The sequence below is a fragment of the Nicotiana tomentosiformis genome, chromosome 1 (assembly GCF_000390325.3).
Source record: "Nicotiana tomentosiformis chromosome 1, ASM39032v3, whole genome shotgun sequence".
NCBI classification, from domain to species: Eukaryota; Viridiplantae; Streptophyta; class Magnoliopsida; order Solanales; family Solanaceae; genus Nicotiana; species Nicotiana tomentosiformis.
This window is the reverse complement of record NC_090812.1, coordinates 34,954,483-34,981,953: the sequence shown is the minus strand read 5'-3', so window position 1 is coordinate 34,981,953 and position 27,471 is coordinate 34,954,483. Positions and strand designations below refer to the sequence as shown.

The window sequence follows — 27,471 nt, the reverse complement described above, 5'->3', positions numbered from 1 at the left end:
ATTGTTATGAACACTCTAGACTACCTACTCTACTACCCTAATCCTCGACCTCCATACCTTTCTATCAAGGGTCATGTCCTCGGTCAACTGAAGTTGTGTCATGTCTTGTCTAATCACCTCTCCCCACCTCTTATTTGGCCTAACTCTACCTCTCCGTAGGCCCTCCAATGTCAACCTCTCACACCTCCTCACCGGGGCGTCTGTGCTCCTCCTCTTCACATGCCCAAACCACCTAAATCGCGCTTCCCACATCTTGTCCTCAATAGGGGCCACATCCACCTTGTCGCGAATAACCACATTTCTGATCCTATCTAACCTGGTGTGCCCGCACATCCATTTTAACATCTTCATCTCCGCTACCTTCATCTTCTGGACATGCGCGATCTTGACTAGCCAACACTCAGCCTCATACAACATTGTAGGTCTGACCACCACTCTGTAGAACTTACCCTTAAGTTTCGGTGGCACCTTTTTGTCACACAAAACACCGGAAGCGAGTCTTCATTTCATCCATCCCACCGCAATGCGATGTGTGACATCTTCATTAATCTCCTCATCCCCCTGAATAATAGACCCAAGGTACTTAAAATTCCCTCTCCTAGGGATGACCTGTGATTCCAGCCACACCTCCCCTTCCCCTCCTTGAGTTCCGCCACTGAACTTACACTCCAAGTATTTTGTCTTGGTCCTGCTCAACTTGAAACCTTTAGATTCCAGGGTTTGCCTCCATACCTCTAACTGCGCATTTACACCGTCTCGCGTCTCGTCAATCAATACAATATCATCTGCAAATAGCATGCACCACGGCACCTCCCCTTGGATGTGGCGCGTTAGTACCTCCATCACCAGAGCAAACAAAAAAGGACTGAGTGCCGACCCCTAATGCAACCCCATCATAACCGGAAAATGGTCCGAGTCCCCACCCACCGTCCTCACTCGGGTCTTTACCACATCATACATGTCCTTAATCAACCTAACGTAGGCAACAGGTATACCTCTAACCTCCAAACATCTCCACAAAAGCTCTCTCAGAACTTTATCGTACGTCTTTTCTAAGTCGGTGATCACCATATGCAAGTCCTTCTTTCACTCCCTATACTGCTCCATCAATCTCCTAACAAGGTGGATGGCTTATGTAGTCGAACGCCTCGGCATAAACCCAAACTGGTTCTCGAAAATATACACACTCCTCGTCACCCTTAGCTCTACCACTCTCTCCCAGACTTTTATAGTATCGCTAAACAGCTTGATACCCTGATAGTTATTGCAATTTTGGATATCACCCTTGTTTTTGTATACAGGAACCATCGTGCTCCACTTCCACTCTTCGGGCATCTTTTTCATTCTAAAAATAACATTAAGTAACCTAGTGAGCCAATCCAAGCCTGCCTTGCCCGCACACATCCAAAACTCCACCGGGATTTTATCCGACCCGGTCGCTTTGCCCCTGCTCATCTTACGCATAGCCCCATCAACTTCATCCACTCTAATCCGCCTACAATACCCAAAGTCACAACGACTCTCGGAGAGTTCCAAATCACCTAGTACAATGCTCTTGTCCCCCTCCTCGTTCAAGAGACTATGGAAGTAGGTCTGCCATCTCCGACGTATAAGCTCCTCATCCAACAAAACTCTACCTTTTTCGTCCTTGATACACTTCACTTGGTCCAACTTAATAATTACATACGGTAAAATGTTTCTTAAATACACTATTATAACTAAATCATATTTAATCAATACGCATTCTCACATAAATTTATCACTTAATCATGGTAGTAAAAACAAATGTAAATAACACGAGTGATGTGCAACAAATCATACGTTCAAATTCAGTGATCAGCTTGTAGCAGATAAGTAAAGCCCTTGCATAAACAAAGAGAGCACTGAATTGTGTTTACGATCAAGAACTTTGGATCTATTATCAATCTTGTGTCCACTTCCTTCAGAAAAAATATGGAGCTCTATTTATTTAAGATTAAACAAGAAAAATACAAGGTTGAACAAGCGCTATAAGACTGGTGTGTTCCAAGGTAATGTAGGAAAGACTGATGCAGCCTCCGCATTCAACCCCAGTAACAATGCAAGAGCCAATCTCATCAAACCAAGTATATACTGTCCAACACTGCAAAACCAGCTGCAACCCCACCCTCATTTGACGAAGAGACCTTTGTTCTCATCAAGTAACCAGCCTGTTGGTTGATTAGAACTTCCGTTTTGTTCCTGCATATGAAGTACATATCAAAACAAGGCACTGGAGGACAAGAATGGTTGTAAAATTCTGGTTTAAAAAATATTCATCATTCTTGGCCAATCTTTTTATAAAGAAACTGCGCCCTATTTAACATTATGAGTCAACCATAAGCTGAAAGCAGGACTGGACAGTGGCTCAGGAATAAGGGTCGTTTCAGTGTTTCTCCCCTTCTGGGAGTTATGTTTTGATCCTTCTGTTTGGGTTTTTTGGGGGGGGGGGGGGGGGTTGTGAGGATAAGCAATACGAGACATTCACTATTTACCTTAAATAAGTTCCATATATCCCAAGTTCTGATATGGTTTGTTCCTTATGAGGGATGCCTTCTCGCATTAGTATCGAGTGAGAAACGGTTGGAAAAATCCTCTGCATTAGTATAAACGCATCACTTCCAGTGCCTTCCTTCTGCAGTTTCAGAAGAGCTTCCCTCACATCTTCCCCATAGATATTGTTTCCTGAGGTGAGATGATCTAATGTCAGACATTTTGATAAAAATTACTATTACAATATACATAGAAGCAATTTCATGAGCAAGACCTCCTCCTTCTCGTTGCGGTTTCATTACGTACAAGCCGGGTCTCTCAATTGCATCCTTGACTGTGTTGGATTCATCCAAACTCCACAAGCCTGCAAAGCATTTTCGTAGTTTGGCAATGGCCTCTTTGTTTTCAAGAAACCTGCTCATAAACAAGGACGAAAGTTTAACAGATTATACATATGGCTGTTCCAAGCAGTTAATTTCTCATGAGTTACAAGTGATTGCATAATCACATCAATTAATGCTCTCAACTTACAAAGTATACATAGAGTTATTATTTCATTTTCTTTCTAATACCCTGTCTGGAATTTTATACTATATTTTTCCCTTCCTATGTTTATTTTTTTGCTTTCCCTTTACTCCACAGAGAAAGGGTGCACGGAATGTCAATACTCATCTTTATCAATTTATGAATCACTAAATGCATTGAGTTTTGCCTTTCCAGTTTCCAGGACCCATAAAGGAGAGGAAGAGGGAATACACCAAAAATAATCCAGTCTCAACTTCAAAGACTACCTATAGACAGCTATTAACCTTATCAACAAATCACAAGAGACACAACTTGAATTAAATTTTACCTTTCTAGTACATTGGGTTTTGCAAGCTCTTGCTGAATCTTCTTGGTCCCAGCTAAATGATAGGAAATTGACGGGCACTTGACTGCACGTGACTGCTCCATCAGAAGCCTAGCACTCCATTCCTATGATAAAAAGAGTTGCATAAAACAGATCAAGAAAGACCGTTAGGTTATTGTTAAGTGCATGCATAAGTTGAAACTGTTGAATCACATTGAGATGCAATAGTAAAATGGATCATCTCTCTGTTTGTGATCACTTTCATAGTCCCAAAATTGAAAAGTAATTATGAACCAAACCCAGCTCAACCTCCAAATATTTAAAAATTTAAAAATCAGATATTAAAATGGTGCTCATGCACACACACACAGTCAAATTAGAGATGTCTCAGAAGATTTTGCAGAAAGTAGATATGCATAACACCTTCACTAAAAGAACCACAGACTGCCTCTTTAACTGTTCCTTGAAAACGATGGGAACATATATTTATAGTTATCTTACCCTGAGTTGCATTTAACCCCTTGCGTTTCAATGTCAAACAACTAGACCTCTCCATCCTCAACTAAAGGACAGAAGTCTACTGTCTTCTGTCTTCCTTCTACACTCAATCTTCATCACTAGCTTAAACCCCAGTAGCTTTTGCTTAAACCTTGTATTTGTATTAGAAAATTCATAAAATATGTATAAATATTTAATTGCGAACCCAGTAACTAAGACAAACTATGGGTTCAGTGATAAGTTCGGAATTCATAAACTTCAAATCGTAGCTCCGTCTCTCCTTTCCACCCTTCCACTCAACACACTCCACCATGTGCTCATTCATCTTCCCCCCAGGTCTTCCCATTTTGCCCTCACTCTCCTTATTTAACCTTTTATCCTGATGCAAAATATGCCTTATAAAATGGGTAGACAGCCTGTCACAAAGTTTGATCCTCCAAAAGCTGATTTTCAATAGAAAAGTTCAGAGCTTATACACGCATATTACAGTGTATACAATCAAACAGTAAGCGAAACGTGCACAACATCCACGGAAAGTTTTTCGTTACTTCAAACTCATTTGAGGGAGCCAACCTGATCCACCGTACACCCGGGACACCATGCTCACTAGTTTCACTACCGATTTCCCCTTGGAACTATTTTTCTTTCCATTTTTGCTTAAGGTATTTAGGGACTCAATAAATGAATCGAGCCATGTGCACAAAATTGTGTCTGGATAGATAATAACAGTCAGCAAAGAGTGAAGTTTTGCACGTACGATTCAGCAAAAGGTGTTTAAGATTGCTTGGTGGAGCATGGGAATTCAAAAGAATGACATCAGCAGCATAAAGCAAACCAGAATGCCAAGCAGAAAAAAAGTTGACTTACAGATTCCGCGTGATAGTCACTTGGTGCATAGCCAGCTCTAAAATAAATGACTGCCACTGCTTCACCATCTCTGCAATCCTAAGATTTTAAGCTTCTCATATAGAAACTGCAAATTCAATAACTTTAACATTGAAATGTACTTTACTAAAAAGCGACATACACAACGAGGGTACCATCTTCTAGAAGCTCTCCATGTGCATCAATTTCCGCTAGCGTCTTTCTGGTAGTTGTAACTTGATGTGTGTTAAAAGCTAAGGAAATATTTCCAGGACAATTTACAAGCAAAAACCATGACAGATGTACTACCAATCCATATCTTGTTATATTTCAAACCAATATAATTCTAACTGTCTTAAGTATGGCCATTTCCTCTTATTATGATATGCACATCAAATACAAATCCATCACGTAAAGTAGGATATTTTTCTCTCAGTGAAGCCGAAAGCCAATGCTGATCGTACATGTTGCGCTCTTCAGCTTGAACCACAAACATAACTACAGCCCTGCATTACGTATTTAAGTTAGTGTAACTTCAAAGTTATTTCATTGTAGCATAAGAAACTAAACATCCCTCGAATCAAATCGACCTTGGATCACCATATTCATTCCAAGCTTTAGCCAGTGCTTCCGCAAATTGATTTACGGAATTGTTTGTGGGAATTTTGTTAGGATTTAATGCAATGCGTTCTCTGTATTGATGAAGCAAGCTCCTGCAAATGACAGTTGAGATCCAGTTCCATATGAGTTTCAGAGGAGAAAGAGTTAGCAATATGATCTGAAATTCTGAAGTATCTTTTTGAGCATTCACACATGAATACAACAACGATTTCATCCTCTAAAAAAATGAAAACAGCAAACAACTTGATAAAATTACAATAAAAGTTCTGGATTAGAATATTAAGATAGCATTTCATAATTTCAAAAATGAAAAATTTACCATGAAAGTTAACATAAACTAATTTTACCTGTGAAGCTCACTGACAAGACAACCTAGCCCCGAAAATGATGATGAAATAGTGTTAAGCTCTATTTGCAGAAGTAATTTAGTTTGCTCATCCAGCATATAGTCTGAGCGATGCAACCCCAAGCGTATTTCCTACATTAATGTCGTATCAAATGGTAAATCATCCCCTAAAACCAAAGAAATAACAAAATACTGACAGTCTGACTACAACTAAGAAAAGTAGATTTAGGCACATAATTACAAAGCATTCCCCTTCTTATAAAGACAGAGAAAATACAAGACAACCTTTCCTCTCCTGATGATCAAATATGAGAGAATCAACATCTGAAGCAGCAAGGGCCAAGGAGAATCTTTTTACTAAAGCACAATCGGAGAACACCATCTCAATGATATAGGATCCAAACAAAATTATGGTGATTGATATCTAGTATTAGGAATATCAAAATCACGCAACAACCCCACAGAACTAGGAAACTTGACTTCGTCAGTTTATGCTTTAGACTCAACTGAGAAAACTAAAGAAGTTGAAAAGAAATGTCAATATATAAAGAGCTTACAAATGCAGTACACGTATTACGAAAACTAAATATGTATGCATGATCAAACTGTACCTCTTTCTTATTGATTTTTAGCATCTTGGAGTGGATTTCTAGTAGTCTGGAGGTGAAAGGATCAACTTTTTTCGTCCTACAATATAAAGCAGATAAAGTTCAGACCTGATCTGTCCAAATCTCCTGATCCAAAAGATACTCGCATTCACAAAGAATAATGTATGTAATCCTTGAAGGAAGAGATCTCAAAAACATTAGATGCCTAGTTCGGATCGATTTCACCCAAAAAAAGGAGAGGAAAAAAAACAAAGCTAAGAATGGTTTTCCTATTTGAAACTGAGATCTTCAGAAAATCATTAAGTAGAGGCTATTTTTAGGGTATTTGATCAATACATGTAAAGAAACTCTACATGATTTTAAACTTATTTTAAGAAGCTAGTGGAGTAAATTTGGTCATCCAGTGAATTCAATTTTCATGGGAGCTTAATCCTTGGACTTCCAAAAGCAACCTTCTATCACTAAAATTACTGAAAGTTTTGATGTCATTATGCCAATAGAACCTTTATTTTCATAGATGTCATGTCAATGGCGCTAAGCCAGGGGAAATGGGCGTGGATGTAAGGCTTGATTCGCAGGTCATCCCAAGTAGAGGCAGCTTCAAGTACCTTGGTTCGGTTATCCAGGGGGGAGGGGAGATCGACGAGGATGTCACACACCGTATTGGGGTAGGATGGATGAAGTGGAGGTTAGCATCTGGAGTCCTGTGTGACAAAAGAGTGCCACCGATACTCAAAGGTAAGTTTTATAAAGGGGTGGTTAGACCGACCATGATGTATGGGGCTGAGTGTTGGCCCGTTAAGAACTCACATATCCAGAAGATGAAAGTAGCAGAAATGAGAATGTTGCGGTAGATGTGCGGGCACACTAGGTGTGATGACCCAAAATGTCATCTTTAAAATTAATAAGTAATTTTGTTTTCTAAGACCTCGAAAAACACCATTTATCATTCCTCAACTTGCGTGCGCAGTCCGTACATTTTTCCAGAAAGTTTTTATGTGAAAAATGGATTAAAATGGAAAATAGAGCTTTAAAACTCAACTGAGTTGACTTTGGTCAACATTTTTAGCAAACGGACCCGAGTCAGTGTTTTGACAGTTCCAGTAGCTTCGTATCGTGATTTGGGACTTGGGCGTATGCCCGAAATTTAATTTGGAGGTCCCTAGCTCAAGTTATGACCATTTAACCGAACTAGCAATTTAAAGGCTAAATATTCCAAGTTTGACCGCGGGGTTCACTTTTTGATATCGGAGCCGGAATCCGATTCTGGAAATTTGAACAGCTCCGTTATGTCATTTATGACTTGTGTGCCAAATTTGAAGTCATTCTGAATTCATTTAATATGTTTTGGCACGAGATTTGCAAATTGAAAGTTTAAAACTCGAAGTTCGAATCGGGGTGTGAATTGTAAATTCAGTGTTGTTTGACGTGATTTTAGACCCCGAGTCAGTCCGTATTATGTTACGGGACTTGTTGGTATATTCGGACTGGGTCCCGAGTACCCCGAGAGTGAAACGGATTGAAATCGGATCAAGAATTCGACTTAAGCAAAATCTGTATTTTTGCCTTCTATGATAATCGCACCTGCGGATTTTTGACCGCAGGTGCGAGCTCGCAGAAGCGAGCATTCGATCACAGATGCGGCCCTTTTGCGCAGAAGCGGACGTCGCAGGTGCGACATTTTGTCCGCAGATGAGGAACCTCGCCTGGCAGCCCCTTTTCCGCAGATGCGAGATTTTTCTTGCAGATGCGAGCTCGCAAGTGCGAGCCCAGGCACCGCAGGTGCGGAAATGCCTGGGCAGTGTATATATCGAAGAGTCCGACAATTTTACTCATTTTTGAGTTTTAAGTCTCGGATTTGGGCGATTTCAAGGGGGATTTTCACGACTTTGAATTGGGTAAGTGTTCTTTAACCAAAAGTAATTATATTTCACAAATCCATGTCTATATTCATCATTTATTTCGGATTTAGATGAAAGAAATTGGAATTTTTGTAAAACTTTCCAAAAACGAAAAATTAAGATTTGAAGGTCCATTTGATATCGGAATTGGACAAATTTGGTATGGTTGAACTCGTATCGGAACGGGTGTTCGGATTTCGCGAGTTTTTTCGGGATTTGAGACGTGGGTCCCACTGCCGAATATTTTAATGAATTTCGAATTTTTATCCGGAAAATTTGTAAATTCATATGGAATTAATTCCTATGATTAGTATTGAATATATTTAATTGTTTGTGAATAGATTTGAAGCTTTCGGAGACAAATTTAAAAGGAAAAGCTGTTGTTGAATAATTGATTGGAATTTGCAAAGCGAGGTAAGTGTCGGGGTTAACTTTGACTTGAGAGAATAGAACCCTTAAATTGTTTGTTATGTGAATTGCATGTAAATTTAATATAGGCGAGGTGACGAGTGTTTATACGTCTTCAAATTAATTGTTTGCTTGCTTACTTGAAAAATCATAAATTGTTTTTAATCATAAATAAATTATTCTAATAATTGTTTCTCTCTTATTCTTTGCAAATATAAATTCTTGAATTTCTGCATTAATTGTTACATGCTATTCGAATTATGTGCATCAATTGTTATTTGACATTTAGTATAATAAATATTAAACTGCCTATTTGCTCCCCGATTTCCATAATAATTTGATATTTGTCATTGTTTGCTTCATAATTAAACCATAATTATTGTATGTTTGTTGTCTCGTAATTTTATATTAATTGTTACATTTATTGAGAAAATTTCTTCTATAAGAATTGGTAAATGAAAATGTTGGAGGAGCGGATTGCACGCCGCAACATGATTGATTATAATGAATATATTGGAGGATCGGGTTGCACGCCGCAACAGACTTATTAAAAGTCAATATTGGAGGATCGGGTTGCACGCCGCAACAAACTAATTAAAAGTCAATATTGGAGGATCGGGTTGCACGCCGCAACAGACTTGATTAAAATAAATATATTGTGAGAGCGGGTTGCACGCTGCAACAGAATTGAATGTGAATATATTGTGAGAGCGGGTTGCACGCTGCAACAGAATTGAATGTGAATATATTGTGAGAGCGGGTTGCACGCTGCAACAGAAGGTTGAAATAATAATGGATTATGACTGCTGGGTTGGTTTCAATTATTATAAATGAGTTACCTGAATTATTTATATTATTGTTGTTGTTACTAATATTGCGTTCGGGTTAATGTAAGTGACTCGTCAATACTTCGTCGATGTTAGGCTCAGCACTTACCAGTACATGGGGTCGGTTGTACTGATACTACACTCTGCACTTCTTGTGCAGATTTTGGAGTTGGTCCCAGTGGCGTACCATAGACTTGCTCGGATTTCAGCTACCAGAGAAGACTTGAGGTATAACTGCATGGCGTCCGCAGTTCTGAAGTCTCCGTCTATTGTACTTTAGTTATGTGTTTATTTCCAGACAGCTTTATTTTATTCAGACCATTAATTGTATTTATTCTAGAAGCTCGTGCACTTGTGACACCAATTCTGGGATGGTATTTAGACACCGATGTTATTATGGATTATTTCAAAATTGCTTTCGCATTTGCTTCCTTGTTATTAATAAATTTAAAATTTGTTTTCAAAATGGATAATGTTATTCTAACTGTGAGAAGGCACGGGAGAAAATATGTTATTGATATTAGATGAACAATACAATACAAGAGGTCCTTATTTATAGCTATACTATACAAGGACATACTACTCTTCTACCAATGTGGGACAATACTACACTATATACATGCTTAAAACTAACACTCCCCCTCAAGCAAGTGCATACAAATCATATGTACCGAGCTTGTTACATATATAACCAATACGAGGACCAGTGAGAGACTTGGTGAAAATATCTGCAAGTTGATCATTCGACCTCACAAACTTTGTAGCAATCTCTCCTGAAAGTATCTTTTCTCTGACGAAGTGACAATCAATCTCAATGTGTTTAGTTCTCTCATGGAACACCGGATTTGATGCAATATGAAGGGCAGCTTGATTATCGCACACAAGTTCCATCCGACTGATTTCACCAAATTTCAACTCCTTGAGCAATTGTTTGGTCCAGACTAGCTCACATGTTGCCATAGCCATTGCTCGATATTCTGCTTCTGCACTAGACCGAGCAACTACATTCTGTTTCTTGCTCTTCCAGGACACCAAATTTCCTCCTACTAAAACACAATATCCAGACGTAAAACGTCTATCAGAAGGTGATCCTGCCCAATCAGTATCTGAGTATCCAATGATCTGCTCATGACCTCGATCCTCAAAGAGTAACCCTTTGCCTGGAGCCGATTTTATATATCGAATAATGCGGACAACTGCATCCCAATGACTATCACAGGGAGAATTCATAAACTGACTTACAACACTCACAGGATAAGAAATGTCGGGTCTAGTCACTGTGAGATAATTTAATTTTCCAACCAGCCGCCTATAGCTTGCAGGATCGCTAAGCGGCTCCCCCTGTCCTGGCATAAGTTTAGAATTCGGATCCATCGGAGTGTCAACATGTCTGCAACCTATCATCTCCGTCTTATCAAGAATGTCTAAAGCATATTTTCTTTGAGAAATAACAATACCTGAGCTAGACTGGGCAACCTCAATACCTAGAAAGTACTTCAATCTGCCTAGATCCTTAGTTTGGAAGTGCTGGAAGAGATGCTGCTTCAGATTGGTAATACCATCCTGATCATTGCCAGTAATAACAATATCATCAACATAGACTACCAGATAAATACAGAGACTTGAAGCAGAGTGCCGATAAAACACAGAGTGATCAGCTTCACTACGAATCATGCCAAACTCCTGGATAACCGTGCTGAACTTACCAAACCAGGCTCGAGGAGACTGCTTTAGACCATAAAGTGACCGACGCAAGCGACATACAAGGCCACGAGACTCCCCCTGAGCAACAAAATCAGGTGGTTGCTCCATATAAACCTCACCCTCAAGATCACCGCGAAGAAAGGCATTTTTAATGTCCAACTGATAGAGGGGCCAATGACGAACCGCAGCCATGGATAGAAAAAGGCGGACTGAAGCCACTTTAGCCACGGGAGAGAAGGTATCACTGTAATCGAGCCCAAATATCTGAGTATATCCTTTGGCAACAAGACGGGCCTTAAGTCGATCAATCTGTCCATCGGGACCAACTTTGACTGCATAAACCCAACGACAACCAACAGTAGATTTACCTGAGGGAAGAGGAACAAGCTCCCAAGTACCACTTGTATGTAAAGCAGACATCTCGTCACTCATAGCCTGTCGCCATCCTGGATGAGACAACGTTTCACCTGTAGACTTAAGGATGGAAACCGAGGACAAAGAAGATATAAAAGCATAATGGGGAGATGACAGACGATGATAGCTCAAACCGACATAATGAGGATTAGGGTTAAGTGTGGTCCGTATACCTTTCCGAAGTGCAATCGGTGTACTAGGAGCAGGGTCCGCAGCAGGAGCAGGGTCAGGTGCAGGACGAGAACCAGTTGGGCCTGATGGAAGACGCAAACGACGATGATAAGTCAAGAGTGGTGTTCCTGTGGCTGGGGAACTAGGGGGAACAACACTAGACTCCTCAACGGTTGGTATGGATGAAACCTCTGTGGTCGAAGGTGGAGGAGGAGCTATAGTAAACTCCTCAAAGGTCGGTATAGGTAAGACCTCAGATATATCATGGTGGTCAGCAGAGGTAAAGAAAGGTTAAGACTCAAAAAATGTGACGTTAGCTGACATAAGGTACCTACGAAGATCTGGAGAATAACAACGATATCCCTTCTGAACACGAGAATAACCAAGGAAGACACACTTGAGAGCACGAGGAGCTAACTTATCTTTCTCAGGGGCTAAGTTATGAACAAAATACGTGCTCCCAAAAACACAAGGTGGAAGAGAGTATAAGGGTGACTGGGGAAACAATACTGAATGCGGAATCTGATTTTTGATGGGAGATGAAGGCATCCGATTAATCAAATAACAAGCTGTGAGAACTGCATCGCCCCAAAAACGCAACGGAACACGAGATTCAATTAGAAGTGTGCGAGCAGTCTCAATAAGGTGCTTATTCTTTCTCTCAGCAACCCCATTTTGCTGAGGGGTATAAGGACAAGATGTCTGATGAATAATTCCTTGAGAAGTCATAAACTGCTGAAATTGAGAAGATAAATATTCTAAGGCATTATCATTGCGAAAAATGCGAATAGAAACACCAAATTGGTTTTTGATTTCAGCACAGAAACTCTGGAATATAGAAAATAACTCAGAACGATCTTTCATTAAGAAAAGCCAAGTACATCTTGAATAATCATCAATGAAACTGACAAAATAACGAAATCCCAAGGATGAACTGACTCTACTAGGACCCCATATATCAGAATGAACTAAGGAGAAGACAGACTCTGCATGACTCTCAACACTACGCGAAAAGGAGGCTCGGGTATGTTTCCCAAGTTGACACGACTCACAATCTAATGTAGACAAACTAGATAAACTAGGCACCATCTTCTGAAGTTTGGATAAACTCGGATGTCCTAAACGTCTGTGGATTAGATCTGGAGGATCTGTAACTAGACATGTTGTGGAAGGACTGAGTGAGTTAAGGTAGTAAAGGCCTTCTGATTCACGTCCTGTACCAATTGTCTGTCCCGTACTGCGGTCCTGCATAATAAAAGAATCGTCAATAAAATATATACCACAATGGAGGACACGAGTCAAACGACTAACAGATGCAAGACTAAAAGGACAGCCAGGGACATAAAGAACGGAATCTAGGGTGATAGAAGACAAGGGATTAGCTTGTCCAACTCCTTTTGCCTTAGTTTGACATCCATTGGCTAAAGTAACAGTGGGAAGAGACTGTGAATATACAATATTTGACAAAAGTGATATATTACCAGAGATGTGATCAGAAGCGCCGGAGTCCATGACCCATGGGCCAAGAGTGCTAGACTGGGAAACACAAGCAAAAGAATTACCAGTAACAGAAGTATCAGTCTGAGCAACTGAGGCTACTTGTGGAGATGTCTGCTTACTTGCTCGATACTGAAGGAGCTCATTATATTCTTCTTTAGATAAAGAAAATCCTTGGTTACCTGGAGTCTCGGTCTGAGCAATGTAAGCATTTTTGGGTGGACGACCATGTAAGGAATAGCACATTTCACGAGTGTGTCCAAGTTTGTGACAATAAGAACACTTGGGTCTAGATCTTCCAAAACGACCTCCTCCTCGTCTATGCTCCATAGTTTGAGATGCCCGAACATCCATTGTCTGGGATGCAAGAACAGAGGAATCAAGTATCTGTGATGAGATCACTGGTGGACTTGGTGCTGCAGCAAGGCGGAGTAATCGAGAGAATAATTCATCAACTGTCGGGACAGACGGACTAGCCAAAATCTGGTCGCGTACTGAATCAAGATCATTAGGAAGTCCAGCGAGGGTAAGAACGAGAAACATCTTCTGTCGCTGCTCTTGTTGTTTTTCCACACTAGCAGAAACTGGCATCAACTTCTCAAATTCCTCCATGACTGCCTGTACTTGACCCAAGTAAGTAGACATATCCAATTCCTGCTTCTTTAAGTTTGTCATCCGTGATATCACATCATAGAAGCGAGATATGTCATTAGTGTATAAGGTCCGTGCCTTTGCCCAAACCAAATAACATGTCTGGAATGGACGAAACAAGGGCATCAACTTGGAATCAATAGATCGCCACAAGATGCTACATAACTGAGCATCGATTTTTGCCCAAAGTGCTATTGCCTTTTCATCTCCATCGCTAGACTGTTTGATTAGATGATCTTGAACACCTTGACCTCTACACCATAACTCGACAGATGAAGCCCAAGCTAAGTAGTTTGAACCTCCCATTAAAGGTTTCCGAGGTAATAATAGCACTAGAGCTTCCAGAACTCATGTTTCTAGACCCAAAAGCATCAAATCCCAAAGACATTGTTGCAAATTATTACCAAATAGGAGAAAGAATCAACTGTAATCCACTGAAACAGTATACGGAAACACAGAAACAGAATACTGAAATACTGTAGCTGTCGGAATAGTACTGTAGCTGCCGGAAAAAACTCAAAGTTTTCGGAATGAAATGAAAACAGTAGGGGTAGGATCGGAATTACCAGGCAACCCAACTGTTCTGAAGGAAGATTTTCAAAAATGGCCGGAAGTGGTCGTACGCGCCGGCGCGTGAGCTTCGCGCTGAGCTTCTGGTGGCGCGTGGAGGCGCGTGAGGAGGCTGCTGCCGTAGTTTTTCACTGGGGTTTGGTCGCCGGACAGTGACGACTCTTGTGGTAGTGTTGGATTTTGCACAACACTGACAAAAATGAAGCAGATAGAAAACAACCTTAAAAAAGTACTGATTTCTCTTTCCCGAAATCGCTGGAATTTATGCACAGCGATAAGTCTCTCACAATTGCTCTGATACCATGTGAGAAGGCACAGGAGAAAATATGTTATTGATATTAGATAACAATACAATACAAGAAGTCCTTATTTATAGCTATACTATACAAGGACATACTACTCTTCTACCAATGTGGGACAATACTACACTATATACATGTTGTAAACTAACACTAACGTTGGCTTGCCTAGCAAGTGAAATGTTAGGCGCCATCACGGTCCGAAGGTGGGAATTTCGGATCGTGACAGTTGGTATCAGAGCACTAGGTTACATAGGTCTCACGAGTCACGAGCAAGCTTAGTAGAGTCTGAAGGATCGGTACGGAGACGTCTGTACTTATCTCTCAGAGGCTATGAAGTTTAGGAACAATATCACTTCTTTTTTATTCTGTCGTGCGATTTTATTCTATCATCGATGATTGAACCATTCTACTCTTATTCTCTCGCAGATGGTGAGAACACGTAATACCTCTACCGATGGACAGGGACCAGAACCCCGGTGGCAACTACGGCCAGGGGTAGAGGTCGAGGCCGAGGTCGTTCTAGAGGCCGAGGTAGTTGCACCTGTTGAAGAACCTCAGATAGACCTTCAAGAGTAGGTCCCAGTTCAGAGTGTACCAGTTGGACCAGTTCAGGTCCCGGAAGGATTCATAGCCACTCCAGTGCTTCAGGACGCTCTAGTCCGATTGGTGAGTCTTATGGAGGGTGTGGCCCAGAATGGTACATTTCTAATGGCACCAGCCGTCTCACAGACTGAGGGAGGAGCACAAACTCCCACTACTCCTGCTCCGGAGCAGATGGCTCCCCAGAATCAGGCTCTAGCAGCCCCGCCAGTTGGGGTAGTTCAGCCAGTTGTTGCGGCACAGACCGGTGATAGGCCCGCCATGTCTTTTGAGGCCTTATTGAGACTGGATAAGTTCACTAAGCTCTTTCCAGTTCACTTCAGTGGTACACCTTCTGAGGACCCACTGGATTATCTTGAACACTGCCATGAGGTGCTGCGGAACATGGGTATAGTTGAGACCAATGGGGTTGATTTTGCTGTATTCCAGATGACGGGTTCCGCCAAGAGGTGGTGGAGAGATTACATATTGACCCGACCAGTCGGATCACCTGCACCTACCTGGGAACAGTTCTCTCAGCTATTTCTGGAGAAGTTCATCCCTATCATACTGAGAGAGGAATTCCGCAAGCAATTTGAGCGTCTACAGCAGGGCACTATGACTGTTACTCAGTATGAGTCCCGTTTTGTGGATTTGGCCTGTCATGCTCTCCTTTTACTACCTACGGAGGGAGAGAGAGTGAGGAGGTTCATTGAGGGACTCACTCACCCTATCAGACTTCAGATGGCCAAGGAGACCGGAGGTGAAATTTCTTTTCAGGCAGCTGCTAATGTCGCAAGGAGGATCGAGATGGTTCTTGCACAGGAAAGAGGGCAAAGGTCCGATAAGAGGCCTTGTCAATTCGGTGGTTACAGTGGTGCCTCGTTTGGAGGCAGGGGTAATTTTGGTAGGGGTCATCCTCCCAGACCATTTCATTCAGCACTTCATGTATCTCCCGGTGCTTCAGGGAGTCACGGTCCTATTATGCCTTACTCTGGGCAGCCAGTATTCAGTGCACATTCAGCTCCTATCAGTGCACCACCACTCCAGAGTTACTACAGTGGTTATCCGGCCCATCTGGGTCAGCTTCAGCTTCAGCTTCAGCAGCCACGACATCAGGATGGGTGTAATGAGTGTGGGAACATTGGTCACATCAGGAGGTATTGCCCTAGACTGGCGAGTAACAGATCTCGGCAAGATTCTCGTGCCATCATACCGACATCGGTTGCTTCACCGCCTGCTCAGCCAGCTAGAGGTAGGGGTCAAGCCATTAGAGGTGGAGGCCAGGCAGTTAGAGGCCGTCTCAGAGATGCAGTTCAGAGTGGTGGGGCCCAGCCCCGATTTTATGCTTTTCCAGCTAGGCCTGAGGCCGAGTCATCTGATGTTGTGATCACAGGTATTATTCCAGTTTTCCATAGAAATGCTTCAGTTCTATTTGATCCAGGATCTACTTATTCCTATGTGTCCTCCTATTTTGCTTCATATTTGGTTGTGCTTTGTGATTTTCTGAGTGCTTCTGTGTGTGTATCTACACCGGTGGGAGACTCTGTGGTAGTAGATCATGTCTACCGTTCGTGTGTGGTTACTATTGGTAATCTTGAAACTAGTGTGGATCTTCTACTTCTTGATATGGTAGATTTTGATGTCATCTTGGGTATGGATTGGCTGTCTCCTTATCATGCTATATTGGACTGTCATGCCAAGACAGTGACCCTAGCTATGCTGGGGTTACCTCGATTAGAGTGGAAAGGAACTCCTGGCCATTCTACCAGCAGGGTTATTTCTTATATGAAAGCTCGGTGTATGGTAGAGAAAGGGTGTCTAGCCTATTTGGATTATATTCGCGATCCCAGTGCGAATGTCCTTCTATGGACTCAGTACCAGTTGTTCGTGAATTTTTGGAAGTATTTCCTGCAGATCTGCCAGGGATGCCACCCGACAGAGATATTGACTTCTGTATTGATTTGGCTCCGGCACTCAGCCCATTTCTATTCCACCATATCGTATGGCCCGCCAGAGTTGAAAGAATTGAAAGAGCAGTTACAAGACTTGCTTGATCAGGGATTCATTAGACCCAGTGTCTCGCCCTGGGGTGCACCAGTATTATTTGTAAAGAAGAAAGATGGCTCGATGCGGATGTGTATAGACTATCGGCAGTTGAACAAGGCCACTATCAAAAACAAATATCCGCTGCCAAGAATTGATGACTTATTTGATCAGCTTCAGAGTGCCAAGGTATTTTCGAAAATTGATTTGAGATCTGGTTACCATCAATTGAAGATTAGGGCATCTGATGTCCCTAAGACAGTTTTTCGGACTCGGTATGGGCATTACGAGTTCCTAATGATGTCATTTGGGTTGACAAATGCTCCAGCAGCATTTATGGATTTGATGAATCGAGTGTTCAAGCCTTATTTGAATTCTTTTGTGGTTGTATTCATTGATGATATCTTGATTTACTCCAGCAGTCGAGAGAAGCATGAGCAACATCTTCGAAGTGTGCTTCACACCTTGAAGAATAATCAGTTTTATGCCAAATTTTCAAAATGCGAGTTTTGGTTAGACTCAGTTGCCTTTTTGGGGCATGTTGTATCGGCAGAAGGCATAAAGGTGGATCATAAGAAGATTGAGGCTGTTCAGAATTGGCCTAGACCTACTTCGGTTACAGAGATCCGGAGTTTCCTGGGTTTGGCAGGTTATTATCGTCGGTTCGCGGAAGGGTTTTCATTTATAGCAAGCACCTTGACCAGACTAACCCAGAAGGGCGTTCCATTCAGATGGTCAGACGAGTGTGAGTTGAGCTTTCAGAAGCTCAAGACCGCTTTGACTACGGCGCCAGTATTGGTATTACCCACAGGCTCAGGATCGTATACGGTATATTGTGATGCATCTCACATTGGGCTTGGTGCAGTATTAATGCAAGATGGCAAGGTAATTGCATATGCTTCGCGGCAGTTGAAAGTTCACGAGAAGAATCATCCTGTTCATGACTTAGAATTGGCAGCCATTGTTCATGAGCTGAAGATTTGGATGCATTACCTCTACGGTGTCTCGTGCGAGGTATTTACTAATCATCGTAGCCTCCAGTGTCTGTTCAAACAAAAGGATCTTAATTTGAGGCAGAGAAGATGGTTGGAGTTGTTGAAAGACTACGATATCACCATTTTATATCACCCCGGAAAGGCCAATGTGGTGGCCGATGCCTTGAGTAGAAAGGCTGTGAGTATGGGCAGTCTTGCGTATATTCCGGTTGGTGAGAGGCTATTAGCTGCAGATGTTCAGACTTTGGCTAACCAGTTCGTGAGGCTAGATGTTTCAGAACCCAGTCGGGCTCTAGCTTGCACAGTCGCTCGGTCTTCTTTATATGAGTGCATCAGAGAGAGGCAGTATGATGATCCTCATTTACTTGTCATTAAGGACACGGTGCGGCACGGTGATGCCAAACAGGTTGATGTGGGGGAAGATGGAGTTCTGCGAATGCAGGGCCGTATTTGTGTGCCTAATGTGGATGAGCTTCGTGAATTAATTCTTGAAGAGGCACACAGTTCCAGGTATTCTATTCATCCAGGTACCGCAAAAATGTATCAAGATTTGTGGCAACATTATTAGTGGAGGAGAATGAAAAAGGATATAGTTGCACATGTAACTCAGTGTCTGAATTGTCAGCAAATTAAGTATGAGCATCAGAGACCTGGTGGTTTGTTTCAGAAGTTAGAAATTCCTGAGTGGAAGTGGTAGCGTATCACAATGGATTTTGTTGTTGGGCTCCCACGGACTCAGAGAAAATTTGACGATGTTTGTGTCATTGTGGACAGGTTGACCAAGTCAGCCCATTTCATTCCAGTGGCAGTTACCTATTCTTCAGAGAGGTTAGCTGAAATTTACATTCGTGAGATTGTCCGCCTTCACGGTGTGCCCGTGTCTATTATTTCAGATTGAGGTACGCAGTTTACCTCACATTTCTGGAGGGTTGTACAGCGTGAGTTAGGCACGCGGGTGGAGTTGAGTACAATATTTCATCCACAAACAGACGGACAGTCAGAGCGCACTATTCAGATATTGGAAGATATGCTTCGCGTTTGTGTTATAGACTTTGGAGGTTCTTGGGATCATTACTTACCACTTGCAGAGTTTGCTTATAATAATAGCTATCAGTCGAGCATTCAGATGGCTCCATATGAGGCATTATACGGAAGGCGATGCCGATCGTCAGTTGGTTGGTTTGAACCGGGAGAGGCTCGGTTGTTGGGTACCGATTTGGTACAGGATACCTTGGATAAGGTCAAGATTATTTAGAATCGACTTCGCACAGCTAAATCTAGGCAAAAGAGTTATGTCGACCGTAAAGTTCGTGATATTGCATTCATGGTTGGAGAACGAATATTGCTCCAGGTTTCACCTATGAAAGGTGTAATGAGGTTCGGAAAGAAGGGCAAGTTGAGCCCTAGGTATATCGGACCCTTTGAAATTCTTGAAAGTGTGGGTGAAGTAGCCTACAGGCTTGCATTACCACCTAATTTATCAGCGGTTCATTAGGTGTTCCATGTGTCTATGCTCCGGAAATATCATGGTGATCCGTCCCATGTGTTAGATTTCAACTCAGTCCAATTGGACAAAGATTTGATTTATGAGGAGGAGTCGGTGGCTATTCTAGCCCGGCAGGTCCGACGGTTGAGGTCAAAGAGTTATCCTTCAGTTCGGGTGCAATGGAGAGCTCAACCGGTAGAGGCATCTACCTGGGAGTCCGAGTCGGACATGCAGAGTAAATATCCACAGCTTTTCTCCAGCTCAGGTACTTTTTCTAACTCCGTTCGAGGACGAACGTTTGTTTTAGAGGTGGAGAATGTGATGACCCAAAATGTCATCTTTAAAATTAATAAGTAATTCTGTGTTCTAAGACCTCGAAAAGCACCATTTATCATTCCTCGACTTGCGTGCTCAATCCGTACATTTTTCCGGAAAGTTTTTATGTGAAAAATGGATTAAAATGGAAAATAGAGCTTTAAAACTCAACTGAGTTGACTTTGGTCAACATTTTTAGCAAACGGACCCGAGTCAGTGTTTTGATAGCTCCGGTAGCTCCGTATCGTGATTTGGGACTTGGGCGTATGCCCGAAATTTAATTTGGTCCCTAACTCAAGTTATGACCATTTAACGGAACTAGCAATTTAAAGGCTAAATATTCCAAGTTTGACCGCGGGGTTGACTTTTTGATATTGGAGCCGGAATCCGATTCTGGAAATTTGAACAGCTCCGTTATGTCATTTATGAGTTGTGTGCCAAATTTGAAGTCATTCTGAATTCATTTAATATGTTTTGGCACGAGATTTGCAAATTGAAAGTTTAAAACTCGAAGTTCGAATCGGGGTGTGAATTGTAAATTCAGTGTTGTTTGACGTGATTTTAGACCCCGAGTCAGTCCGTATTATGTTACGGGACTTGTTGGTATATTCGGACTGGGTCCCGAGTACCCCGAGAGTGAAACGGATTGAAATCGGATCAAGAATTCGACTTAAGCAAAATCTGTATTTTTGCCTTCTGTGATAATCGCACCTGCGGATATTTTACCGCAGGTGCGAGCTCGCAGAAGCGAGCATTCGATCGCAGATGCGGTCTTCGCAGGTGCGGCCCTTTTGCGCAGAAGCGGACGTCGCAGGTGCGACATTTTGTCCGCAGATGAGGAACCTCGCCTGGCAGCCCCTTTTCCGCAGATGCGAGATTTTTCTTGCAGATGCGAGCTCGCAAGTGCGAGCCCAGGCACCGCAGGTGCGGAAATACCTGGGCAGTGTATATATCGAAGAGTCCGACAATTTTACTCATTTTTGAGTTTTAAGTCTCGGATTTGGGCGATTTCAAGGGGGATTTTCACGACTTTGAATTGGGTAAGTGTTCTTTAACCAAAAGTGATTATATTTCACAAATCCATGTCTATATTCATCATTTATTTCGGATTTAGATGAAAGAAATTGGAATTTTTGTAAAACTTTCCAAAACGCAAAAATTAAGATTTGAAGGTCCATTTGATATCGGAATTTGACAAATTTGGTATGGTCTCGTATCGGAACGGGTGTTCGGATTTCGTGAGTTTTTCCGGGATTTGAGACGTGGGTCCCACTGCCGAATATTTTAATGAATTTCGGATTTTTATCCGGAAAATTTATAAATTCATATGGAATTAATTCCTATGATTAGTATTGAATATATTTAATTGTTTGTGAATAGATTTGAAGCTTTCGGAGACAAATTTAAAAGGAAAAGCTGTTGTTGAATAATTGATTGGAATTTGCAAAGCGAGGTAAGTGTCGGGATTAACTTTGACTTGAGGGAATAGAACCCTTAAATTGTTTGTTATGTGAATTGCATGTAAACGACGTATAGGCGAGGTGACGAGTGTCTATACGTCGTCAAATTAATTGTTTGCTTGCTTACTTGAAAAATCATAAATTGTTTTTAATCATAAATAAATTATTCTAATAATTGTTTCTCTCTTATTCTTTGCAAATATAAATTCTTGAATTCCTGCATTAATTGTTACATGCTATTCGAATTATGTGCATCAATTGTTATTTGACATTTAGCATAATAAATATTAAACTGCCTATTTGCTCCCTGATTTCCATAATAATTTGATATTTGTCATTGTTTGCTTCATAATTAAACCATAATTATTGTATGTTTGTTGTCTCGTAATTTTATATTAATTGTTACATTTATTGAGAAAATTTCTTCTATAAGAATTGGTAAATGAAAATGTTGGAGGAGCGGATTGCACGCCGCAACATGATTGATTATAATGAATATATTGGAGGATCGGGTTGCACGCCGCAACAGACTTATTAAAAGTCAATATTGGAGGATCGGGTTGCACGCCGCAACAAACTTATTAAAAGTCAATATTGGAGGATCGGGTTGCACGCCGCAACAGACTTGATTAAAATAAATATATTGTGAGAGCGGGTTGCACGCTGCAACAGAATTGAATGTGAATATATTGTGAGAGCGGGTTGCACGCTGCAACAGAATTGGTTGAAATAATAATGGATTATGACTGCTGGGTTGGTTTCAATTATTATAAATGAGTTACCTGAATTGTTTATATTATTGTTGTTGTTACTAATATTGCGTTCGGGTTAATGTAAGTGACTCGTCAATACTTCGTCGATGTTAGGCTCAGCACTTACCAGTACATGGGGTCGGTTGTACTGATACTACACTCTGCACTTCTTGTGCAGATTTTGGAGTTGGTCCCAGCGGCGTACCATAGACTTGCTCGGATTTCAGCTACCAGAGAAGACTTGAGGTATAACTGCATGGCGTCCGCAGTTCTGAAGTCTCCGTCTATTGTACTTTAGTTATGTGTTTATTTCCAGACAGCTTTATTTTATTCAGACCATTAATTGTATTTATTCTAGAAGCTCGTGCACTTGTGACACCAATTCTGGGATGGTATTTAGACACCGATGTTATTATGGATTATTTCAAAATTGCTTTTGCATTTGCTTCCTTGTTATTAATAAATTTAAAATTTGTTTTCAAAATGGATAATGTTATTCTAACGTTGGCTTGCCTAGCAAGTGAAATGTTAGGCGCTATCACGGTCCGAAGGTGGGAATTTCGGGTCGTGACACTAGGATAGATAAGATTAGGAATGATGATATTCGGGAGAAGGTGCACGTGGCTCCCATTGATGACAAGATGCGGGAAGCGAGGCTTAGATGGTTCGGACATGTTTAGAGGAGAAGCCCAGATGCTCCGGTACGGAGGTGTGAGCAGCTGGTTGCGGAGGGCACGAGAAGAGGTAGAGAGCGGCCTAAGAAGTATTGGGGAGAGGTGATCAGGCAGGATATGGCGAGGCTCCAGATTTCCGAGGACATGACACTTGATAGGAAGATGTGGAGGTCGAGTATTAGGGTTGTAGGTTAGGAGGTAGTTGAGTCGTGCCTTACTTCATACCATAGTGGGATTAGCCATGTAGGGTTTTGGTCTAAGATAGCTAGTGGGAATGTTGTGGCTTACTATTTCGCTTTTCAGTGCATGTCCTATTTACTAGCTATCGCTTTTGCTTTGCATCTTTCTTCTAGATTTCATGGTGTTCCTATTTTTCTTATGACTGTTGTGGTGATACTAATATTTACTAATATTGTCTCCCTTTGCTTTGTATCTTTCTTCTGGATTTCATGGTGTTCCTATTTATCCTATGATTGTTGTTGTGATACTAATATTGTCTCCCTTTTTATCCTTTTTGTCCTTGTCTTTTTGTTTTTTTTGAGCCGAGGGTCTTTCGGAAACAGCATCTCTACTCCTTCGGGGTAGGGGTAAGGTCTGCGTACACACTAACCTCCCCAGACCCCATTAGTGGGATTTTACTGGGTTGTTGTTGTTGTTGTTGTCATGTCAATGGCATATTACGTAGGTATCTCAGTATTTATAATCATGTTTCCAACATCAGATTGGTAACAAGGCCTAACTGTGCATGCCAATAAAAACTGGACACGTTATGTTGAAGAGACAGTAATATTATATTTAGACGAATTGTACAAAGTAAAGGACTTTCTGTTACACCATACTGGTTTAAGAAAGAAATTTGAATAACAATTAAGCATAACTACAGGAGGGCCAAAAAAGGTTGCATCTTTGACATTTCAAGCAGTAGGAAATGAGGAAGCACTCAAGTTTCACTGATTTTGTGGGCCAGGTATGATATTAGCTGAGCCAAACGAGATTAATATTACGTGGACTCGCTATAAGTATCAGAAACAGGTTACCTCCATTGCGCAAGAGCTCCCACAGATATGGCATTTAAGTTTCACAAAACACTAAAAGAAGTACCATTATCTCTTTCAATCCCCAAAGACCTGAACTATGTTATATGTCAGCCAGGACAAACTATTACAAGTATACAGGCATATATACTAGAGACTTGTGCATTCAGTTTCAGTACATTTTTAAGGGCATAATAAGCACAGTAGCAATTATGTGCAAATGAGAAAATTACCAACCTAGACAGTGATTGCTGCAAAAATTCTCCATCCTGACTCACACGATCGACGAGTTCATTGAAAATTGGAGCAACTTCACAAGCTTGCTTCCATTGACTTTCAGGGAATGACATTGGTAAAAGAGCAACTGGAGCATGAACCATACCAACACCAGGAACAGTTCCTGACTTCTTCAAATTTCAAGAAAACACAATTAAAACAGTAAAGAAATAACACCTAACAACCTTCTTGATCAACAAATTACAAAAGATAAAATAAAGCACCAAACTTTAATCAAAGTAGTACAATAAATTTATAAAAAAAAAAAAAAATTCATAGATAATTCAGTAATATAAACTCCTTTCTCTGTGATTAAACAAGAAAAAAAGAGGAAATAAATAAAGTTTATATTGACATAAAGACTGACCTCTGAATTCCTGTCACCAACAACAAGACCACGAAGAGAGCAAAAGACAAGTGCATCATAAGAAAGTTTCTGCAGCAATTTCGGGTCAATATCATGAGGATCAACAATGGGTTTCACAGAATCTTCCACTTGGGTCTGCATTTTTTTAGCACACTTCAATGGCAAGATTGCCGAAAATGGGGATTTAGGTATTAAAATTTTGGAAGATTTGTGAAGATGGGGTTCCAAGAATCTAGTGGCTGAGCAGAAATTTAAAGAGTTTGAGTGTGAGTCTTGGAGTTGAAAAGGAGCGGTAGCACAATAGTGTGTTAAGCAAGTGCTGCTGCTTTGTGAAAAAGATGAAGAATAGCCGCTGCCCATTTTGACATTCTTTGGACCCCTCTTTTGTGTTGCCTTATTATCGTCCAAAGTGCCTCTTTACGTTTGGCTGGTTGCTAATGACAGAGAATTGTTTCTTGAATTTGCCAATTTGGAAAGTGTGTGGCACCTTTGTTTTATTAATTGTGGGAACAAGCGAAAAAGAAGATGCTAAAAATTATCAATTCATCCCATATAATTATGTTTTATCTCCAATCGACCCAGTCTTTAATTGAAAATGGGAAGATGTCACTGCTTACATCAAGAATTAGGGAAATGGTAGAAAACTATATATATCTACGGTAAAGTAGAGGCAAAACTAGGAGAATAGATCTTGACTATTGAAGAGTAAGAAATATCACTCTTCTGAGGATTATATCACAGTAAGTATTATGTATCACAAATTGTGAGGATTTTTTCCTCATGCCTAAATATTGCAAATATAGTTAAATTATGATGTATGTTTTGAAAAATATGAGTATATTTCATGACAACCCCAAACAGAAGCAGACGCATATTATAGGTTGAGGGGTCACCGGCATCCGAAAACTTCGACAGAAATTTCATGTATACTTGCAAATTTTTTCAAAAAATAGTTAGATATTAGCATAGGCCCGTATCAATCTTTATGAACAGTGATAAATTTATATTGAATATCATGATGTCCCGCGACCGTCGAATTCTGGGTCCGCCTAACTAGTATTGAAGTCCATTTTTGTTGGAAGATGATTAGCAATTCAAATTTAAATTGATATATATTCTTATTTTAATTTACAACTTTTAAGGTTTAAGTGTTTCATTAGGTATAAAAACTAGATGTGACTAAATATTTTTACGAAAATGAAAAAATTTGGATTACAATTTGGAAGCGAGTGACATTCTTATATGTTCGAACAAATGTTATATTGCATACATTTCAGTTATATTCCAAGGACGTCATTTCAGTTTCATATTCTCGTAATTATTTCCAACAACAAATGAATTAGAAATCTTAATTACGATCAGTATTCGATATAGATAGGATAATTATTAATTATAATTTTCATATCCATAATCAATCAGAAATTATTCTTATATCATTAACTTTTCTCTTTCATAGTAAACAAAAAACTAATATTTAATTTAATTAATAAGTTAACTTCTTTCATATCCCTAACATAATATGCATCATTAACAAGGCCATTTGTTCTATTCCACGAGAGGAATGCATTATAAATTTACTAAATTTTTTCAGCAATGATTTACTTATTCTGATCCCAATTTTCGTTTGCATTCGAGCCCACCTTGAGAATTGATTTCAATGGTTTTGGCTCTTCTTTTTCTTGTTCTTTGATGTAAGGCACTTTTTCTGTAGATTTCTTTTTCTTCTTCTTCTTCTTCTTACTGAAATAAATCTCCTCCACATTATCATTTATGCTAACCATTTTCTTCGGAGCTTTGTTTTGAGTTTCAATTGATGGTCCAGGGGCTTCTTCCTCAACAATCTCGTCGTCGTTCTCTTCACTAGTTTGCTGAGAAAGATCATTTTCTCCATTTTTAAGGACTGAATCATCTTCAACTGCAGTTTCTTCCAACTTGGGAAGTACATCAGAAGCCGAATCTTCAGAATGCAGAATCTGTTCATTGCTTGAGCTATTCTTGTTACCTGGATTAGCTCGAGATTGGCTCGTTTTGACCAAACTGTAATTCATGGAATCACCCAAAGTCACAGGCTTGATAGCTTCAGCAACAAGGCTCTGCACAACAAATTCGAAGAGCCTATTGATAATAAGGAAGCCATTGCACCAAGAATAATCCAAACTCGTGATCATGTTAACATGACCTGCTGTAGTATCTTTGAACAAGTTGAATAGCCATCTACAGATGGATAAACTGTAGCACACAGGGCATCCAAAAGACACGATATAACACAAGAATTCATTGCAAATGCCAAGGAGCTGGATCTTGTTTTCTCCTTTGTCCATTTCTTGGTCTGTTTTAAGAAAGGAAATTGAAAAAATAATGTAGGCTTTTAGACTGCTGTAGCCATTAGATTCTTTCTGCCAAAGACAGGCAACAGTTGCAAGCAATGTTCCTTTTCTTTTCTTGGGAGCAAAAACAAAGGCAAAACCAGATAGCATCTTATATTTCCCCTCCATAAAGCTAATGCTTATAGGTTTTATTCCTTCCCTCTTTCTCAACTTAGAGTTTCTTACAAATGATTACCAAAGAAGGGGCTCTGATTGTTAATTTCAGCTTGAGAACATGAAGCCAATTGACCAAGGAAAACTAATAAAGAGGATTAAAGGGCTTGTTCAGCTTTAACTGAGCACAATACTTTGGAACAACGAAATACTAATTGATCATAGGAGCACATGAAGAGAACGAAACCAAACAAGATGGATTAC

The 27,471-nt window shown here is 40.6% G+C and overlaps 2 protein-coding genes across 2 annotated transcripts; both read right to left on the bottom strand.

Annotated features, from left to right (window-relative positions):
* Window positions 1-1,770: 1,770 nt before the first annotated feature.
* Window positions 1,771-25,201, bottom strand: LOC104089587 (glutathione synthetase, chloroplastic). Its single transcript, XM_070181008.1, has 12 exons — window positions 24,728-25,201; window positions 24,322-24,491; window positions 6,302-6,377; window positions 5,692-5,822; window positions 5,314-5,436; window positions 5,149-5,229; window positions 4,887-4,967; window positions 4,727-4,796; window positions 3,365-3,486; window positions 2,786-2,925; window positions 2,514-2,703; window positions 1,771-2,220 (listed from the first exon to the last, which is right to left on the bottom strand). Exons 1-12 carry the CDS (start codon window positions 25,085-25,087, stop codon window positions 2,097-2,099), a joined length of 1,668 nt encoding a protein of 555 aa, XP_070037109.1. The 5' UTR covers window positions 25,088-25,201; the 3' UTR covers window positions 1,771-2,096.
* Window positions 25,202-26,102: 901 nt separating this feature from the next.
* LOC104110088 (uncharacterized) lies at window positions 26,103-27,278 on the bottom strand. Its single transcript, XM_009619510.4, has one exon. The coding sequence runs from the start codon at window positions 27,220-27,222 to the stop codon at window positions 26,326-26,328; it is 897 nt and encodes a 298-aa protein (XP_009617805.1). The 5' UTR covers window positions 27,223-27,278; the 3' UTR covers window positions 26,103-26,325.
* Between the last annotated feature and the right edge of the window lie 193 nt (window positions 27,279-27,471).